A 20407-nucleotide genomic window follows, 5' to 3' on the forward strand; every position below is an offset into this window, starting at 1 on the left:
AAAATAGTTGCCCTGCCTTCTGTGTTCTTTGGATCATTTCTGGTTGCGCATCTTACGGCTGCGGAGAGAGCCGCTGACGCAACTCCCATCCACCCCACTGACCCCACCTTTCTAGCGATTGGGGCTCTCGAGGCTAATCGCTTGCCGGACTTTGCTCACAAGTGCATGGAGCAATTGGCCCTCGTCAAAGCCAAACGATTAGGAGTCCTTCGCTGTAGTCAATGACACGTACATTTTATGGTAATCTCAACTTCAACCGCGCATCACATCGAAAGTTGACATTTCAATACATCACGTCAAGTTGCGGACTGCACAACCGCACCCCTCAACAGTCAGCAATATAGAAAGTACAGCACACTAGACCGGGTACTCTTGAACTAGGTTTACGTCATTCTCATTTCGGATTTTTGGTTACAAACCTCATGCTCTGTTGGACGATCAATGTGGGGTAAGAAACTCTAAACCTTAGACTCTATCCTTAGGCCCCCATTCCTCTGACTGGAAACCCCTACGGAACTTGGCACTTCACTGTTAAAACTTGATAGAAAAACATTTAAGTTGCATCTCACTTTAAAGCTTCCCCTCAAAAGAGCTCAAGTAAGCTGGGTGAAAAGTTAGATCCGCACTACCTGACCTGATTCAGACATCTTGAGGCTCTTGATGAGTTCTCGATGGCCTTGTTACTCCGCAAGGTTCGTAACCTATGTCATATCACCGGATGATTTTCCTCCTATGTACATGTCCAACTTTAAATCCCCATCCTATGTCTATCTTTGTCACTTCATTCAAGGCAAGTAAGTAAGTGGCTAGGAGATGGGAAGATAATAAGATAGCGGGATAAACACACTAGTTGGTGGCCGGACAGCGCCATGATATCCTAAAATCTTACATACAGGCGGTACAGTTCGTTGGGGGTGTTTCGGCAGGGTGCAATGTTCTAATCGCCGAACTGGGAGACTGAAGTCAGCGAGAAATCTGCCTTTGAAGCGTCAAGCTAGATTCAGGAAGATTCAGTCACCGCTGGTCTGGAGCGTGTCAACAACTGTGGGGGAGGAAATGTCGCTGGCGCCATTTTTCTGTAAATAGCTTTTAAGCCCCAGCACCTCTTATTTACAGTCCACACTTGCCCGTAAACTCCTCCGTTTTTTATCCATGCTGCTCTCGAAATTGGGACGTATTTGCCTGAAGCCATTCGGCGGGCAGAGTTCAACCAACTGCGAGATATATATCTCTAGACTAGTCGTCTTTTCCATGATTTCAATTAGTAACTAAATCGTGTGTTTCAATTGAAAATGTTCGAATACTTGACAGTATCCTCTGGATGACAACAAAATGGGCTTCGAAAACATTTGGCCAGTTAGGAAGTCCTCAAGCTCTTGATGTCGGGGACTCCCAATCAGCGCAATCAGGACACATCAAGGGCCCAATAATTTGGCTGTTTAGGGCGACCAACGCAATTATGGCAGTCTCTGGTGCAGGCTTTCTAGACAGGCAGTGCAGCGCAAATTTGTCACGATCTCCCTCTTTTTATCTTCGCTTCCGATAGGCGAGGCCAGGGCTCCTGCTTTCCGAACCACATCAAGGAGTTCTTGCCGTAGTTGCTTCAAAACTTTGCTTGCCATCAGGTCCTAATCGCTGCATAATTGTAACTTGAAATCCATACCCCCTTAATCCAGGATCAAAGTCTTCCTGCCCCACCCTAGCCACAATTAGATGCATTCCGCATCGTGAAGAATATAGACCCCAGCACCAAATCAATTCCCCAGTAACTTTTCTAATGTGAAAAGTTCTCAAACCTCCGCTTGAAGTAAGTAATTTTTCCAAACTCTAATTCTGCGAGACTGCTTCCACGCATGCCGCATCGCGGGCTTCCCATCCCGACCTCTCTGCTCCATCCACCTCCGCTCCGTGCCTCATGACCTTTTCAATGAGGCATTAAAGCTCTCCAAATCTCCTTTATGGCCCGAAAACAACACAGAAGTCTCACTCCGCATCCCATACAAAATAGCACAAGACCACACGGCCATAATAGAGACCGAAAGCCGAGGTCACCAATCTTCACTCGGCCGAAGAATCGGTTCGAGCGGCCCCTACCCTGCCAAGCACCCAGTGCCGGAGGCCGATGTACTCCGGTATGCGAAGGAAAATATCCATATTCGTCCACACGCATGCACTGGTAGGACTTTCCGAGTTCGGATGTTGTTGTTTGGCGCTCAGTCAATTATTATGTCATTGATGTCACGAGGGAGAGGTGTGATAGGTGAGGGGCCGGAAATCTCTCGGTATGTGGATGTGGGGTCAGGGGTTGACAATGCATTGTCAGCCGGTGGCTTGCAGCGATATTGCAAAAATATCAGAACTTTGTTATTCATTCCTTAGGAAAGCTGGGAAATGAAGAAGGTTTCGATATTCAATGACGTGGGCGGCGATGGAATCGCGTTTTTGGTCGGGGAAATAAGGGGATGAAAAAGACACGGAAGTTGAGTAAACATTTGCCTTCTGAGCTTCTTCATCGGGATAATATTCGAAAGGGGCCAAGATACGGTGTACCTTTAACGGCTAGTGAAGTAGCCTCGGTATAGGGGCTTCAATTAATTAAACGGGCACGAAGATTAGTTTCTGTTGAATTCATGCCTCGATGTCTGGAGCATCTAGACTTATGCAGCCTCTTCTCTTGGGCGTATATATATACAATATTCGGTGTGGATAGGTGAAGTAGACATTTGTAAACTGTCTCAGAGGGACACCAAAGAGTAGTGTGCGATTTCTTAAGGCACTGGTAGAGAAGTTTACCGTCGACGAAGCGTCAACAAGATAAGATCACTTGCTTTGGTCATAAGATCTTACCACGAAGTTGAAGTACGTTTCCAAACTTAGACATGTGAATAGTTCCACAATTTTGGTTATATCAAAATCTTGTAGTTGCTAGAAATAACTTGAACGTTCAGACCCCCGAATTTTGAATGTAAATAAACTTCTTCAAAAATGCTGCCTCCCGCCTCAGACGACTGAAGAAAGCAGATAGTTCCCTCTGGCGCCTTGTATCATATCCACCCGCCATCGCAAAACTTTTGCTGAGGATCGTGAGGAGTAATATAATCAATTGGCACATTACTGCGGCGTTCCACGAAGGTCTCCACCTCATGCGCCAATTCGTCATGTATTCCCCAGACGGCTGCGGTGGAGCAATGTGAATGTTATAAGCGTTCCCCAGATCTATATACCAAGCAGCTGTCCACAAATATAACGCTCCAAAAGTGCTCGGATCAACTTTCCAACAATGATCCCATAGTTGTCCCACGTAATCATCCATTGAAATAGCCGCGATGCCAGTGACTGCAGAGACGCGCGGCGAGGGCCAGCTCTGGTCCGTTTCTTCCACTGGATACAACAGTGATTCGTACTTGCTTTCCTCCAAACCAGGTGGTTCCAAGATCTTGTAAACGTAGAGCACAGCCCGTTTGAATCCCTCGAGACTTTTCTCACCTCCAATGACCTCCGTTCATGGGACTCTCTCAAATGGCACTGCACCAATACGGTTCCCATGCTGTACTTCTGGACTGCGTTATGCAATCTTTGATTGAGCTGCCACCTTCTCTCAAACACAAGTCTCTCCCAGTCCTGGATCCGGCATCTTGTGGGTCATTGCCGATCCCGTTGCGGAGAGTCTGTTCTTGCATCATTTCTCGTTGGTCGCTTGAGACAAGAACAGGAACAGTCCAATTGTCAAACAAATATATCCTATTTCTTCGTCAAAGATGGCAGTGACCAGAAGAGTTTGACTTTTGCTATAAGTGTAGGAGTGCCATTACAATTTCCCTCTCGATCAGACTCTTGCCATTCAACCTTCCGCACCTGATCTTCTCAAGTCTGAGGGTTTCATTATCCTCCGTCCCTTAATAAAGCCATGTTTCCAATTCCTCCAGCTAATGATTTTGGTCTTGATCACTCACGGCAACAGTTTCAGTTCGAGCGAGGACAGCTTTGTTCATTGCCGCTCGACATGCCTCAAAATTCCACTTCTCAGGATCCAGTTACTCCAGGTCAGCAAGATCTGTAGCGAGAATATTGTGTTCAGACAACGCCTTGTTCGAAAAAAACGGCATCAAAGACAAAGCCTTTATTCAGAGGAACATAGACCAGACAAGTGTCCACCGGGCTTGCAATCGGGATTCTGATGTTATCCATTTCACAGATATGAGCTACTTGAAGGAGGCATTCGGCTTCGGATATCACGCGGGCGAAGCAAGGAAGTGCAACTATATTCAGGGTTGCAAGTGCTCATATAGGTGCCGATAGTGGTCAAGAACATGGGCGAGCATATTACCACAATGAGAATGTAGATGAGGAAACTCCGTCTCCAGGGTATCAGCTTGATGATTTTTTTCCAAGAGTGTGTAATAAATCAGGTTCCTGAAACAGTTGCAGATGTAGGCGGTTGGCCACCAGATGAACATGCCAAGTGGAATCCAGGGAAAGAAAACTAAGTGCCCGAGGCAAGCCCAGTGTGTTCCCGTGTTTCGACAAGGTGTCTCGTTTGAATCGCGGAAGGCGAAGATGAACACCTGCAAGGTCCAGATGGCGGTGGTAAATCCTAGAAGAATTCACATTTGCACGTGTGTGGAATGAAGGAAACGAGTGACTCAAGCCAGAGATGTGCAGATGAAATTTTCATGAGGAGATTGAGGACAATGCAAGCAATAGATGCACTAATAATCAGATTCTGTTTAAAGCCATCACCCCCATCAGATTGAGTTAGTTATGTCGTATTACGAGCTAGGAGGGGATGGCTACGGGCATATGATGGTAGCTCCAGCAGCAAGCTGGACCTATTTGAAGTTCAACAAGGAATATATACAGAAGAAGCGGTAATGCTTATAGTAGATAATGCATTGCATGTCAAAGCAAGTAAATCATAGATTAGCAGTGAATATTTGAAGTGCGGAAAGAAGCATCAAAGCAAAGGATGATCGTTGCCCGACGCTAGTAGGGAATCATGTGAGGGATGTTGAGCTGAAAGCGTTGAATCTGTCAAAAAAGAACAGATGGTGCGATATTTCAGAACCAGAACCTTATTACCCGATTCTCGCATGGTTGCTCTCAAATGGTGTCACTCGACTAGAAAAAAGGAAAATGGGCTTTTACGGCTTGCTCAATTTAGTAACGGTTCAATGCACACAGGCTTGGCAAAAATACTTTTGGTACCGATAAGGTATTAATACTGGATGGTATTACTTAGGTATCGCAAGGATCAATACGTATCGATACCGAATTAATACTTAGCCTTAAATTATCTCTTCCATTTATTATTTAATTTATATAATAATATAGTTATATATGATTTCTTTATTTTCTAGTCTTTCTATTAAAGGAATTACTTAATATTATTAATAAAAGTTAATATTATCTTAATTTTAAAATAGCTCTCGTATTCGGAAAATTTAGTATTATTCGTACCTCTTATCGGAATGCTTATTATAAGCGAGCCTCACGAAAATCTCAAAAGCTATTTTTTGCTTAAAATAGCCGCATTGAGACGAGTTTTAGTCTAAACTATAAGATAAGTAGCTAAATAGAAAGCCTAAATTAAGTAGAATATTTGCGCTACCAAAAACCATCTTATAAGGGAAGTGGTTCTAAAGTTAATTGCAATTAAAGTGGGGAATTGGGTTCCGGGAATCGATAGGAATCGATACTTTATCGATAGTATCGATACCTTACGATTCTGGCATCGATACCTATCGATACCAGAAATTAGGTATTTCTGCCAAGCCTGAATGCACATGGGTCCTGATTTAAAAAGTCTTCCGGTTTATGGACTGACAAATGCATCCACCTCCCGAAAAGTAAAAACAAGCATTTAGAGTCTGGATTTTTCGAGGGCGGTATCAAGCACTTAATCTACTTTTTCATAGACAGTGAAGTTTGTGAGATTAAATAGGGTGCAATAAGCAAAAAGGTCAGCTGTGTGCTCGAGACATTGAACCACATTAGACAGGGACTGCGCAAAGGAATGCAAGTGTCAGGGAATGGGAAATTCATTTCTGCAACTCTATGACTCTGCAAACCTCTGTTTTGTTCTCACTAGTTCACTTGTTCATAGCTCGGAGATCTAGGGAGGACGGTATTTGCTTGCAGCTTAATCTTCTGTACTCAGACTGCTCTCAAGTTGCAGCCACTTTCGGACGAATTTCGTCTTATCTCTAAATAGTGACTACTAAGTTTTAGGCGTTTTAGACGACTGTGGCATCAAACTTCCATGCTAACATATAGGTGCTTTCTTGGGTATAGATCTGTAGGGTAGAACGCACTTCAATCTTCAAGTCAGGGAACACCTTCTTAAGGAACTCACTAGAAGTCACTTTGGGGATCGCACCAGTTCTTATATAAACCAAAGAATGTCAAGTCCAATAGAATAAGGAAACACATGAAATGTGCTTTAATCAAGTGACTCGATCCACCTCCTTCAAATTTATAATAGATACTAGAACAAGGAACTCGATTGCTTAAATACTTACTCTTATAAGACTAGAAACTCTGCTCATGCCATTAGAATCTATAAAATAAGGTTTTCATAGTACTCTATTTGTTCAAGGGACCTTGGGACATTATCAGAGTAAGTGAAGGTGAACGAAAGCATTGGCTTTGCAAACACGTATAAGATCTTGCTTTAGCCCTTGTTTAAACGCTTTACAAGCAAATCCACGTCTTAACTGACTTAGATGGCTTGCTTAACTCACACTAGGTCCCTGCACCTAAATCAAAGTGAGAACGTCACTAGGACCAGATAGTTAAGAGAAGCCCACTCAAGCCAGACGCCGAAGCCTGCCCTTTATCGCAGGTTCGTCCTATGTCCTTAGCACTGTTACTCAATAAAAGCTTTCGGATGAACTTCGTCTGATTATTTGCAGCTCCTTTAACAAAACCCTTGGGAAGTCATTATTATTATTTGTTCTCTTCCTTCCTCACGTAGTAGGGCTGAAGACGAAGCCAGCCTGAACCAATTTCGAGAATGAGCTTGATTTGCGGCGACTGGACTTTCTCAGAATCGAGGCCATCGGACCCTCAATCGGCGGGACATATCTTGTGCACGAGAAGAGCTATGTCACCTTGTAATTATGGCAAGGAAATCGGGCGGGGGGCGGGGACCACTACCGGTTCTAGACATTGGCTAGGATGACTTCGTGCTCCAAGTGGGTTTTGGAGGGTGTGTTTGAGAATCAGTGTGCGGATTTTTTCACGAATACAACTTGACTAACAAAATTTATAGTAGTTGGTATACTTAGTAAATGGAGCCTAGCAAGGATGATAGAGAATGCCGGGAGCTGTATTTGAACCAGCATTCTTCCTCCCGTTTCACTCTCCATCACTCTGCGCCTCTCAATATCAAGAAGGGAGAATGGTGTCCTGATGAACGGGCCTGCTACCCCAGACGATGGTCAGGCATACTTAAAGGCTACCGCGGTGAAGTTGCCAAGGACAAAACAGATAGCAACACAGAGAAGGCAGGTACTTGTGGTGCTTGTGTTGGGATTAACATTGTTGTCATGCAGTCGACACTTTCGGACGGCTATTCAGGTACTCTGGGCTGTTGCAGTGAGAAGCGGTGATGCTGAAGTGATGTGTCGCATGTGCGGCACTAGATAGTGAAGTTGGGATGACAGTGGCGATTACATTGACAACAACAAGAATCAGTGAACCTTAACTCCGAGATTAGAAAGCTTACTAGGCGGTGCTGAGATTGATTGTTGAAGCAGAGTGTCAGAAACCCTGGAAGCAATTGGTCGTTAAGGGCATGAAGGAAAAAACACTGTGGATCGCAGACAGCCGCTTGGTAACTGACGAGTTGAAGACGAAAGAATGGTAGGGTATAACATGGGAATTGCGCCCTCTTTTATAGGAATTGTGGCAGAGAAGCTCGCAATCCATGAAGCGCAAAGAGGATCAAATTGACTCTAGTGACTAGTATTCATTGCTTAAGTAAGTGATCTGAAGTACATTTGCAAGAAATTTGCTGTATAAATCCCCACTTGGGTGGTGCATCAAAAAGAAAGTAACAGTATCGTTGAAAGAGTAGGAAGTAAAAAAAGTAGCAGAACAAAAGGAATTTAAAAACAATGGTATTCATTTTAAGCAGAGAGATAGCTGCCCCTCTAATCACTATCTAAAACCACAACCTCGGCTTCAGCCTCACCAATGCTCTCAAAGCTCAACACATCCCCAGCATTGACATTGCTAACAAAAGCTCCGTCACCCTCCCCGATGACCGCATCCTCTCTTCCATCAAGTCTGATCTTTGCATTTCCATTCTTCGTCATCGGCACATGAATATAAACATTCCTGCCCGTAGTCTTCTTGACGGCATCAGCGCCTACAGTCCACTTGAATCGCTTATCCACGCCAATTATGCCTGCTCCCATGACGAAATCTGCGTGAATGGGTATCGTGTTTTCTAATGTTGGTTCTGCGGCCTTCTCTTCTGCTTCTGATGCGCCTGGGCCGGCTTTCAGGGGTGAAAGGATTGGGAGGAAAGCAGAGCGCTTTGCTTCTTCGGAGAAAGTCTTGGTGTGATATCGTGGTGTGAGGCCTCTGGACCATGGCAGAGCCCAGATTTGTAGAAAATGGACCTCTTCATCAGATTCGTTTTGTTCTGAGTGTGCGATACCTGTTAAGAATAAGTTAGTATTCGCCTGACAAGAAGGGGAATTGGGGAAGGTAGACATACCCCTTCCACCAGTGGTGAATTGGACATCGTTCCTCTTCATTCGGAAGAAATCATCTCCTTGTGTGCCCTCGGAACCCTTTTTGATCATACTGTCCCGATGTGTCAACTCGCCATTAAGGATGTAGCTGAAGATTTCGGCATCACGGTGAGGATGTGTTGGGAAGCCGGAGCCGCCTGCGACTCTGTCCTCATTGAGGACCCGCAGAGAGCCAAAATTTTGAAACTTGGGATCGTAATAGCCTGCGAACGAGAATGTGTGGTAGGAGTTGAGCCAGCCGTGATCCGCGTGGCCGCGCTCTGTGGAGCGTCGAGGGACGATCTTTGCGTGAGAGAGGGCTTTAGACATGGTATTCTTGATTGTGTTGACAGCTGTCATAGGGGTTTCGATTGATGACGACGTTTTGGAGGTGTTAACGGTGTTCGTTGCTGTGGATTTGTAGGTAGTTATGTTGTTGAAGAGCTCTTGGAGCGGGGTTCTGAAGATCAGTGAAATTGATGCAATGAAAATGGCTGTAAGAATGAAGAAGAGCTTCATTTATAGATTTAGGGAACAAGATCCGAGAACATTGGAGAGGATTGGAGAAGGAGAAATCGTTACGTGTGAATTGGAAACGATTACTGGATGCTTTGTGTGTTTACCGATGATTTGGAGCTTGCTTGGTGGAGAATTGCGATGCTGATTCAGTTCATCAGTCAGCACTTAGCAGAGGTTCTAGCCCCGCCTACTTTCCATTTGGGGTTAGCTCTTCCGAGATTTGTCACATGACTAAGTCCCTCTTTACTTTCTTGGCAGCACCAACTTTCTTCCTTCAATTGCAAAAATATCATGGTGCGCTTAAAACTGTGCCGCATCGTATCCACTATGGCCAAGACTCTGATTGAATTCCACTCAGGTCCTCACCTGGAGACAAGTCGTCTTTCGGGGTGTTTCCCAAGCTCTCGGGCCTCAAATATGGGGAAGTTTTTCCAAGCAAGTTGGTGGTATTCTCTTTGGGTTGCCCTTGATACTAAGTGTGGAATGTTTTTGCATTTCTCAGCTCTTTCAATGCTAGAATCTTCGACGATTTATTCTTCCCGGAGGAAGTAAAAATGCCATCGGCGAAATCGCGGTGGAACATTCATCATCGAACGAGGGTTTAGCTGCAACAGTCCCCTGTGGGGTGCTTCATGCTCGGCGACTTCATCTTCAGATCAGCGCACCCAGCATATCTCCTTACATCAAGATGTTGCCACGATGCCAACGGACAATATACTTGCGGATATACCGACAGATCAACTGGTACTCAAGCTTTCGCAAGAGCTTGCCGCTCGTGTGAGAAATTGGAGAAAAGGGGGGAGACTGTGGAACAATGGAATTCCTCATTGAAAGAATATCAGGCCATTGGCTCCCCAGAAAATCCTGTCGCCAACACCACCCAGCCAAGCGCCACAAGCTCTGCGTCCGAAGGAAGTGAAGCTAAGGATGAGGGTTCTATTGCAGGGTATGTGGAGGTCTACTAGCGAGCTCAAGCGACTACATCGAGATTCCATATGGATACCTCCTCGATGGTGAGGCGCCCTCCAAAGACGCACGCTTGGTGAGCATCAAAGACAAGCAAATGCCCTATAACTCAGTGATCTAGCTCGTTTCACCGCAGTACAGGGATTGGGCATTGCTGGCATACCAGCTAATGGTCGCTTTCCCTTCCGGAATTTTTGGTCATCAAGTCATTTACAAGATCTGAATTAAGGCATTGCAGCTGTTGGTCAGATCCATAAGCCCGGGAGTAGAATTGAGGTGCTGGATTTCGATCCTGAAGGCGGATGCACTGAGTATGGGACTTTGCCACCCCATCGTTGAAAACCATAAGCCCTTTCAGGTAAAAGCGCCTTCTTTTAAGTTCAACTCCAGAGACGGCTACTCGGAACCCTTAAGTTGATTCATGTAAGCATTGATCGCGTATGATGTTTCAGTATGCTGATATAGAACAGCATCATTGATGGTTACAGTGTGATTGGGCCATTTTCCAACGCATCTGGTAATGCCCCGTTCTTTGTTAGCGAATTATTCAATTGCGGTACTGGGATGCATCTGCTCCCACAGTAATCTTCTTCTGAAATGCGACTCGAGACAGCGAGACACCGGAACCACCACATCCACCACTTGTTCCATCTTGCATCGTATGAGGTTCCTAAACGCAATGTGGGGTTAGCTTCATGGAAGAAAGACAATGCTCGGGGCCGACCAGCAACTTGTCTCTCTCAAATTGCCCTCACGGTATGCACCAGTCGTTCTTTTCGGAGTACTAAACCCCTCACTTACGTCTACGAATAGATTGAAGTGTTTCCTGACATTTTGCAAGAATACTGGACCATTTTGGTACTACCTCCCCCCTTTCGTGATACTTCGATATTGCAGAACCTTTTATTCACAATAGAGATGAACATTCCAAAGTCACGTTTGGTGCTCACGATGGCCCAATTAATCTGTACCACCCTTAACGAAGCGTGTATTGGATGGAAGACTTTGCATGGACACATTGATGAGCTACTAGGCATAGGCGACGAGATATTTTGATATCGAAGCTCACGATAATTTGGTCTTCGATGATCTCTATTCTCGTCTACGAAAGTATTTCTGGGTGATTAATTGATTGAACGAGTCCGAAAACGAACTTGGGCGCAACATTCGGGCTTGGATCATATACCGAGATGATGCGCTTTGGCTAGGACGCTAGGCACTGCTAGAAGCGGGCAATCATTTGGTTAAGGAGGGATTGAATGACGCCACTCGAGAATGCGATGAGTCGCAGGCGAAGCTGGAAAAGTTGAAGGAGCAGCTCGGAGAGCAAAGAACGAGAGCAGCGGCGCTCCGGGATGGGGTCTGTCTTCCTAATCATGGGCTAAGAATCTTCTTCTGACTATTCCAGTTATTCTCCGCAAGCGCCGTCATGGAACCTCGAGCATCAACACTGCTTGGACAGAATGTGAAGCTCTTGACATACGTCAGCATCTTCTACTTGCCACTGGTATTCTGCGCGATACGGATTTTCCCTATAAGCCCAACTTTTTCTCTCCGATTTTCGCATTACGCGAATGCCTCCAAACAGTCCATCTGGAGCACCTCCGACACATTTGGCTATCCCAACCTCGTCTGCACCATGGTCAACATCGGGGTTCCCAATTAACCAAGTGTGCTATCGATCCACGACCATCGAAGTTGGTCCGGGGAATGCCTGCGCTGGCTGAGCTAACGGGCGAGTCAGTAATTACTCCACAGAGATTGTCCTAGGAGATTAAGGCACTTGGTCTTTACCTCGAAGAGGAACCAAAAGACTGGCCGGAACTGGAAATGTATTTGTATTTTATTGTCACGTATCGCCTGGCTTTTTTCAAGTTCCTTGTAGAACGCTTCTTGTGCTTGATTGATTGCTTCGATCTCCGAATTTACCCATGATTTTATGGTATAATGTGAGCCGTAAAGGAGGAAAGCAATGGAAGGAGAGTTTGTTTACGCGATCTGGATTTCTGAACGTGACCATACACGTGACCTTGGAGCTAATGGATAGTCCCTCTCTTCCCAACCTCTCCACCCGACCGATCACCAAACGCACAATAAGATATGCCCTGCCTTGCATTGCGACCTCGATCCTGCCAGATGCCGCCCTCTGAAGGATAAATACCGGCTCAATGGTCCGTAAGCCTTGAAGCGGGCGTATTGCCCGCATTCTGCGACTTCCCCCGCCGATAAGGCTACCGATCGGGCCCTCATTGCTACGGCTTATTCCTGAGCATTTTTTGCGGGGTATAAAGTGCCTTTATTCTATCTCCTGGACCGGCCCGCCATCGTCCAGCACCTCAGAGGGCGATGAAGATTACTCAGGTATATTTGAATTAAGAAATGCGAGAACCTCGCTGATAGGCCTCCAGCTCCACATCTACCCCATTAAGTCCCTTCGGGGCATCTCCCTCCCCACCGCAACCTTCTGCGCGCAAGGCCTAGCCTACGATCGACGATACATCCTCCTCAAGCCGTCTGCCAATGGCACCTACAGGAACATGTTCGTCGGCGAGATACCGGAGATGGCCCTCTTCCACTGCAAGCTCTCCACTTTGACCGAGAACCCATGGAGTCACTTCACAGTCGACTACCATCCACCAAGTCCTCCCACCTCTGGTCAAAACAGTCCAATCGAAATCCCTTTCTCTCCCAATCTCGACTCCTCCGAGAGGATCAATATCGAAATACACACAGACCCCACCTATCCGACCTACCGCATGCCTGACGAGATGAACAACTGGTTCAGCGAGTGCTTCGGGTACCCTGTCATTCTCGCATACCTTGGTGATGGGCTCGGCATAAATATGGAGAACGAGAAAGCGAAGAGCTGGATAACTTCCATTAAGCCCTTGATACCCAAGCCAGACTCCGATATCAACTTCTCCGATAGTGCTGCACTACTACTATCTTCGGAATCCTCCCTTGAAGATCTACACCCCCGTCTTGGAGGTGAGAAAGCTGTTCTCGAGAAGTTTCGCCCCAATATAGTGGTCGATGGAGAGGGGAAAGCGTGGGACGAGGATTTCTGGGGCGAGGTGAAGATTGTAAGAAATGGTTTGAATATCGTACTCACATCCAACTGCGCGAGATGTACGAGCATCAATGTGGATTTGGATCGCGGAAAAATGGGAGAAGGCGAAAGCGGAAGCTTGCTAAAGAAGATGATGAGAGATCGACGAATCGATCCAGGTCACAAATGGACTCCCATCTTTGGGCGGTACGGCTTCCCAACGCAAGGAGGTGAGATCAGAGTTGGCGACAAAGTGGTTGTCAGTCGGAGAAACAAGGAACATACTGTCTGGAGTGAGTGGTACTGTACAGACAATCCTTCTTTTGCTAACAACGATAGATGGAGTGATGCCTAGGCTGACACATGTCGACGAAATCACAGTGTAACAAAAGCCAGCCCAAGCTTACCTCCGATCCTGCGCCTAAGTTTGCCCTTTTACCACGTATCTGGAACCCAACAACGGCTGCCCGACAATCGGCATAGAAGCCGGGCGGAAGCAACAAATCAACACAGAACCGCGAGGCTGAGTCTCCCGTGCCGTGGCAATGCCAGCTGTCACGGCACACTACATGCCATCACATACATCTGCCGTGTCCCTCTCCAAACTCCCGGAACCATTTCTGCTCCAGTTCTACTTCAGATTACCCCATCCTATCCACTTTTCTAGCTCAATTTCTCAAACCGGCAGGTGACACAGCAATCGCCAACAGCCTTACAAGCGGGACCTGGCAGCTAGGGCCCTGCTTGGCTTAGGCACGGTTACACCACATATCGTTGGGGTTTGTCATTCAAGCGAAAAGGCGCCACACATATACATGAATATATATGTAAGGCATCGCTGTGTTTGGGAATATGTGGTGAAACACCACTTTTCCCAACAGTTTGCAATTTCAATGTGTTGAATAACAGGAGAGATGCGGTTCCACGTATTTCGTGGCCTGATCGATATTGGTATTTGATGTGGTGTAGTGAGTGTGGAGTTTGCCGTTTTGATCCTGGACAGCAAGCTGCTGTGGGAAGTTGAACAGACTCCCCTTAATCCGAAGCTAGGATGGAATTCCAAATACGGAGTGGTCTGATTATTGAAGCGAGAGAATTTGTTGATTGTCTTGTTGGCAGGGCTGGCTTCCCCGCTGGTGGCCTGGACATTTCCCCTCCTCTCCTCGGCAATTTCGTAAGCTCCGAGCAGGGAGGGGTAACACAGTTCAAAGTTCAAAGTTCAAAGTACCAGTACCTCGAAACACATCTCTCAAATTCAAATCCATTCATCCATTACTTCGCCCTCGCCCCATCCTCTCTCTAAAATCACAAACGCCAATCCCATCCCTTCTTAACGCTCCCGCTCCCGCTCCCCTAAACTCCACAAACGGACCCGAGTACAATCTTTCAAATCTCTGCCACCTGCAACAAACACCCCAAACCCCCCCCCCCCCCGAAACGAAATCAGACGAAATGAAATTGAAAGGGAAAATGAAAAAAAAAGGACCTCCGTTACAATTTTACTTTTAGTGCGTGAGCAATCTTTCTCTGAAAATGAACAGCGTAACAAATCAATCTAGCCTCCCTCCCGCTTGAACAAACAACACCGCCTTCCCGAACTTTTTCCCCCCTTCCTTCCCTTTCCTTCCATTTCCTTAACAAACATTTCTTTCCGCCCAACCCAACTCGGCCTGGTGCAGAGCAGCCAGGTTGAGAAAACAAGAGACTTCGGTACATTTGACAGAGAGGAGTGAGTGGTGAGGGAGCATTAGTCGAGGTTGGATAGATGGGGAGGTGAGAGGAGAAGTAAATTCGTGACATTCGTGAAAATGGGCAGGTGCTTTTCCTTCGCTTTCGTTCGAGGTACAGTGGTGGTGGGATTTGGTGTGGAGCATCGTTCAATTCAGTCGCCTCGCTTCTCTCTCGTCCAAACTCAATACACCATGACTTTTCCTTTCTTTCCCACAAGCCAAGTAGTTTGACGTAAGCAAAAGTTTAGTGGTAGTGGCCGAGTGAATTTGCTTTTGCGATAGGGGGGGGGCTTGAGCGAGGGCGATAGGCTTGCTTGCTGATGTCAGCGGCGTGAGCTGGTGAATTGAAACGGGAAGAAACTTGGGATCGACGTAAGGATGCCCAGACGAAAGAAGCGGGAGCAGAGGGCGTTCTGACCCCTGGTGTCTGGGACAAGGCAAGACCGAGGGTCGCCGGGCCGGGATGGTGGTTTGGGAGTTCTTGGGATGTGTTGGAAATAAAGTCCTTGCTTTGGGGGTGGGTGCGTGGGGGGCAGGTGGAGTGGGGGTCGAGGTTGGTTTGATAGATCGAACGATGAACGAACTAAAAATAACGAAACTTACAAGAAAGCGATGGAACGAAAGGCGGTGACGGTCGTGCTAGACTTTGTTCGTGCAAGGGCGACAGGTCTTGAGTTTGCAGTATTTGCACTCGAAGATGTACCAGTGTGGTCCGGAATGGCACATCGAGCACACCCATTGAATAAGAGTCGACTCCGACTTAAGCAGGTTGAACGAATGGTTGCAGTAACCCGGTAGAGCCATTTTCTGGGAGCTGGGAGACGGGAAATGCCGGAGGAAAAGGTGACCAGGTACGAGACAATTGCAAGAGGCAGCACGGGACGGGGTAGGCTGGGAGGTCAGCAAGAGTTCGGACGAGCTGAAGGACGAGGGTGGCTACTTACCAAGATTCGGGGGTGAGTCCGGAACGGTCTAAGAAGGACGGGATCGAAAGCTGTTGGTGGTGGTGTGGAAGTCGTTCCTCGGGTCGAAGAAGCAAAAAGCAATCTGGTGCCCGGTCCAAGAAAGTCGAAAAGGAAGAAATTGAATAATAGTGTTGAAGAAAATAGATATGTGACCAAAGATTGAGGTAAAGTGAATGTATGTGTGGCAACGATGTTTGGCCTCCGGGTGCTGCTGGTGGGCGGTCCGGGTCCCTTTATGTCGAGATCCCAAGTCTCCTCCTGTCAAGCAGCCCTTTGCTTTTCTCTTCCCTTCCGAATCGAAGATCTGATCTCGAATCCTCTAGCCGATGAATCGAAAGAGTGAGCGATTCTGTGCCTTCCCTTGAAATAAGGATGGTGATGTCGGTGCCGGGTCAAAACATAGCAAACTTAGCCCAACCAAAAGTAAACGGAAATTGATTTGATGCCTCCCTTCTTCTTACTTCTGCCTGGTGAGGTGCTGATGATGAGAATATGTACGTGGGTTTGTGTGATTGTATGTACGGATAGCAGCCGGAGTCGACGGCGGACGTATATACTTCACGGGGAACGCTGCATGGAGTGCCTGAGTGAAAACATAACTAGGACCAGGGAGGGAAGAGGAGGAATAAGATGGAGGAGAATAAAATGAGGCTTGCGAGAGGAGAGCAAGCAAGCAAGTGCTTGTGCTGGCCTGACTTGAACTAAGACCTGACAATCAACGTTTGCAACGGCTATCCCGTGGCGCGGTAGGTGGACACCAAAGTTGGTGGTCGTGTCTTTACGATGGACTGGGCAGACATGGCATGGTACTAAGCGATCAGGGGATCAAGGCTTGCCAGCGGTGATACGGAGTCAAGAGGAGTCATGGGGAGGGAGACAGCAGAGCAGGGCAGAGAGGCGAGCAGCTTGGGGGGAGAGGGGAGGGAGCAGGCATGGATGGGTTCGTGACTGGGCGGCAGGTACTCTACATGCCGCAATGTACAGGGCCAGAGCATGGCAGCGCATGGGAGAGCCGCTGAGTGGTTCTCAGACTCCCCACCTGAACCCAAGAATGGACTCCCGGTTTGCTGAGCAGCAGCCCAGTGGCCGGAGAGAAAAAAAAGTCCGCGTCGTTCGTGACAGGAAATCTTTATTTCAGCCCATATATATCCCCTATTGGGCAAATAACAGCTGTGTTCTCGGAGCCACAGGATAGATTGGGATTGCCCGTCTCGCGCGGAGTCCGGAAGGCCGTGCTAAAGGCTGTTAGTACAGTCAGTACCTACTAGCCGGTACCTTGTACTACAGACTACAGTAGCGGTACGGCACTACTTGTGACTTGCTTCAAGTTGAAGTGAGGTTTGAAGAGGGCGTGCTTTAGTGGATGTTTGCTGTGTGTTAGCCTGTGGACGATCGAAATAACGTTTAGTGGTGCACCTAGGGGCGTGCGCATGGCGTGGGCTGCTGGGTTTGGCCCTGTATCTGGTCGCCTTGCCGGCTCGTCAGGGTTTACGTAGGCCACGAATCGAACAGACAGACTGCTGAAATGAGCAGCGGCGGATGATTTGCTACGAAGCTGGGTGGGGTCCGTTGCCTTGCCATGGCCCCTTAGGATCTCACTGCCTGACTGCTTCCTCTTCTTAGACTGATTTAGGGTGGCGGATGCCGCTCCCCGTCAGATATGTACTGGGTTCGGCCTCGCAAGAGAACTTGATGACTTGGAGCTGGATATTCGGGGGCGAATTCCATGCCCGAGTAAGCAGGATATTGGATATTGAGCGCCACATAATCCATGTGGTTGTCATAGAACACATAGGCTGCCCAGTCATATTTGCCCGTCTGCCTCTAATGAAGTCTGCCTGAAGGTTTATGGGCCAAGGTGCCTAGCACGTTGGTGACACAAAGTATCCAAGTCGTCTTTCGCAGTGATGATGCGAATCGGGATCTTCCAGGTTAGGCGCGGCACACCCTTCTGCCTCGTGGCACTCGTAGGGGTGGGAGAAGCAGAGCAAGGGGGGCCCCGCTGTCAAAACTACCAGCGAGTTTGGGAACGTCAAGCCTTCAAGGGTGGTGAGGGATTGGAAACCCAACAAGGCACATCATTGAGAAGATGGCCAAGAACATATGTCTTGCCATGAACTGCAATACCCCACCACACCACGCCCCGAGTAGATGCCGATACTCTGTAAATACACGAACCAACTTCCGTCCCTCAACTGTGGCATTTTGGCGTGCGCATTCATTGACGTTGGCACCCCTCCAAGCCGTCAAGGCCGTTCTGTCAATGATGGAGGTTGACGCTGTATGGGCCGATGAATGGAGCAGCTCCAGGGTCGGCAGCCACCCCTGCGAACCCAGGGCGTGGTAGCCGGTACTGTGGCAGTCAATCACGGAGGAATACCCTAAATCGAGAGCGGCACGGCGGCGAAGATCGGTCATTCAGCTGGTTCCCTTCCCCTAGTTGCTTCTCGAACAAATGAACAATCTCCTGCGCGGTGCTCACTGCTCATCCGGGAGAATATGATGCGATGAGGTTATTGTCGGATGTTCGAGGCTTTGTGAAACTGTGGCTTCGATTCGCTTTTTCAGCCCACAGTGGAAGCATTATCACAAGAGTTTGAAAGCGTTCAATGGAGGGGTTCTGGACTTGGCAGAACTGCCCCTCCAAGTCGGCAGATTGGAGGGCTTGCCCGCTTGTCCGGATCATGCCATATCATGCCAGGCTTCAAGGCTTCAGATACTGTATCCGCATGAGATTTTCTTTCAGTCCATGGCCATGCAGCGCATCGCCGGGGAGGAAGGATCCTTGAGTCGATGAAGAAGTAAGACCCGCAGTCAAAGAACATGGCTGTCTGTCGCCGAGGATTCTTCTGGAGCGAGTGCTGAGTGAGACTTCGAAAAGGGGCTTCGCTTGGCGATCCTCGCCGTTCTCATCCGCTCTACCGACCAACAACCCAACGGCCGGAACTCTTCCAGTTCGCTTCTTTTGCCCTCTAAAAAGTCGAAACACGCCTGCTGAGCCTCTTCAATGCGTCCCTCCCTCCCCGTGGAACCTTTATTGCGGAGTCAATACGACGCTGAAGTTGTCAGATATGCGGTTCGTGCTCACACCATCACAAGCCCTCATCTTCAACCACCACACCACCCCACCGGCTTTCACTAATGCAGCCCGGTCCCAAAAGGGGTGTCCCATGCGGCACGAATAGGCGATAAATCCCCGACGCAACTGCATGCCACCGCTTTGGGTGGTGTGCACGGGCTGGTGTGGTGCCGCCTGCTTGACCAGAGAGACGCAGTTTCATGAACTTCTTGACTCAGATTCGTTCTGCACCGAACCTTCGATCACACCAAGAAGTGGAGGAAGACGCCCGAGTCCATCGAGCCTCCCATGCAGCCCGTCTGTTCGCCAGGGTGCGAATCTCTTGAGCCGCGCAAGTCCGCGTACCATGTCTCCTCGACTTCCACCAACGGCGTCCATCACTGCCCGAAAACGGAAGAACTCCACCAGATGTCCAGTTTCAGTACGCTCTTCACCGCCTGTAAGGTCCGCAATCTTGCAGCGGTACCTACCTTAGCTCACCCAGTCATGGCTCTCCTCGTGCACAATAACCAACACTTTAGCCCTGAAGGCACATGTTCCAGCCTCCAACTCCAACAGAAGAAAGGAACCTGCATCTCCCAAATTTAGAACAAACCCACATTTCTAATTCCCATATGGAAGACTAGGAAGTGCTCCCCGGGGGTTACGTAAGCTGGCTGTTTGTGGATGCACGCTGATGCTTCTGGAAGTCGGTCAGTGAGACATTCTGAAAGGCGCATTCGCCATCCGGTAACCGCCAACCGCCATCCACACACAGCCTTTAAACGCACATCCGCGGGCACACTTCACACCGTCACTTAAAAATATCGTATTCAAACAGAACCTGCGAAGCGCCGGGATCAATCCCATTCGCCGTCTCATTCACGGTTCAATCGGTATTGAGCAACCGTGCTCACCTCTCCATTCTCATCAGGATTCCACAGGATTGACCAGGAAGCCACAGGTCAATGTACTTCCTTTCGTTGTCACCTTCCCTTTCGATTCTCTCTCACTCGCAAACTCTCCACAAACCTTGATGCCAGCCGCTGGCCCATAGCCGCAGCGAATTGAATACTTGCCCGCGGAAAGGCAAGCGAAAGAAGTGACCTGTTTGGATGCTGAGCCCATCCCTGTCCCTGACCATGCGGCATGGCATGGCAGACATGTGGTGCATCCTGTCTGAATCCAAACCTTAAAAACGTACATCTTCACCTCCGGCATCAATCTTGCCCGCATCCGCCTTGTCGGTCGAACTCGGTGAAATAGAAAAAGCCGTGTGGTATGGAGGGAGGGATGAGAGCACAACCGAAACCGGCATCCCGGGTCGGCGAGGGGAACGCCTCCGGCATTTGCATTCGGATATGTGCTGACGTTGTCAA

The 20407-nt window shown here is 48.1% G+C and overlaps 6 protein-coding genes across 6 annotated transcripts; 3 read left to right on the forward strand and 3 right to left on the reverse strand.

The window, feature by feature from the left end:
- Positions 1 to 2944: 2944 nt before the first annotated feature.
- K444DRAFT_634755 (uncharacterized protein) lies at positions 2945 to 3546 on the reverse strand (the record flags this gene model as incomplete). The annotated part of the gene is made up of 2 exons (XM_024883785.1): positions 2945 to 3436; positions 3487 to 3546. The coding sequence occupies 2 exons, from the start codon at positions 3544 to 3546 to the stop codon at positions 2945 to 2947; spliced, it is 552 nt and encodes a 183-aa protein (XP_024730866.1).
- Positions 3547 to 8153: 4607 nt separating this feature from the next.
- On the reverse strand, positions 8154 to 9071 carry K444DRAFT_634756 (RmlC-like cupin; the record flags this gene model as incomplete). The annotated part of the gene is made up of 2 exons (XM_024883786.1): positions 8154 to 8665; positions 8726 to 9071. 2 exons carry the CDS (start codon positions 9069 to 9071, stop codon positions 8154 to 8156), a joined length of 858 nt encoding a protein of 285 aa, XP_024730867.1.
- An 821-nt stretch (positions 9072 to 9892) lies between these two features.
- Positions 9893 to 10449, forward strand: K444DRAFT_634757 (uncharacterized protein; the record flags this gene model as incomplete). The annotated part of the gene is made up of 3 exons (XM_024883787.1): positions 9893 to 10206; positions 10236 to 10302; positions 10348 to 10449. The coding sequence occupies 3 exons, from the start codon at positions 9893 to 9895 to the stop codon at positions 10447 to 10449; spliced, it is 483 nt and encodes a 160-aa protein (XP_024730868.1).
- Positions 10450 to 11367: 918 nt separating this feature from the next.
- Positions 11368 to 12073, forward strand: K444DRAFT_618424 (uncharacterized protein). The gene is made up of 2 exons (XM_024881321.1): positions 11368 to 11954; positions 12021 to 12073. Exon 1 carries the CDS (start codon positions 11656 to 11658, stop codon positions 11890 to 11892), a length of 237 nt encoding a protein of 78 aa, XP_024730869.1. The 5' UTR covers positions 11368 to 11655; the 3' UTR covers positions 11893 to 11954; positions 12021 to 12073.
- Positions 12074 to 12474: 401 nt separating this feature from the next.
- Positions 12475 to 13994, forward strand: K444DRAFT_132804 (uncharacterized protein). Its single transcript, XM_024870466.1, has 3 exons — positions 12475 to 12587; positions 12635 to 13568; positions 13621 to 13994. Exons 1-3 carry the CDS (start codon positions 12573 to 12575, stop codon positions 13659 to 13661), a joined length of 990 nt encoding a protein of 329 aa, XP_024730870.1. The 5' UTR covers positions 12475 to 12572; the 3' UTR covers positions 13662 to 13994.
- A 1650-nt stretch (positions 13995 to 15644) lies between these two features.
- On the reverse strand, positions 15645 to 15809 carry K444DRAFT_598325 (uncharacterized protein; the record flags this gene model as incomplete). The annotated part of the gene is made up of 1 exon (XM_024878529.1): positions 15645 to 15809. The coding sequence occupies one exon, from the start codon at positions 15807 to 15809 to the stop codon at positions 15645 to 15647; it is 165 nt and encodes a 54-aa protein (XP_024730871.1).
- Positions 15810 to 20407: the final 4598 nt, after the last annotated feature.

The sequence above is a fragment of the Hyaloscypha bicolor genome (genome assembly GCF_002865645.1).
Source record: "Hyaloscypha bicolor E unplaced genomic scaffold K444scaffold_136, whole genome shotgun sequence".
In the NCBI taxonomy this organism is placed as follows: Eukaryota; Fungi; Ascomycota; class Leotiomycetes; order Helotiales; family Hyaloscyphaceae; genus Hyaloscypha; species Hyaloscypha bicolor.

Excerpts from the sequence above, each read along its gene's own strand:
- K444DRAFT_132804 (XM_024870466.1), top strand. Across the intron at positions 13,569-13,620 it reads CAAGGAACATACTGTCTGGA|TGATGCCTAGGCTGACACAT; the intron begins GTGAGTGGTACT and ends CGATAGATGGAG.
- K444DRAFT_618424 (XM_024881321.1), top strand. The coding sequence starts at position 11,656 with ATGGAACCTCGAGCATCAACACTGCTTGGACAGAATGTGAAGCTCTTG.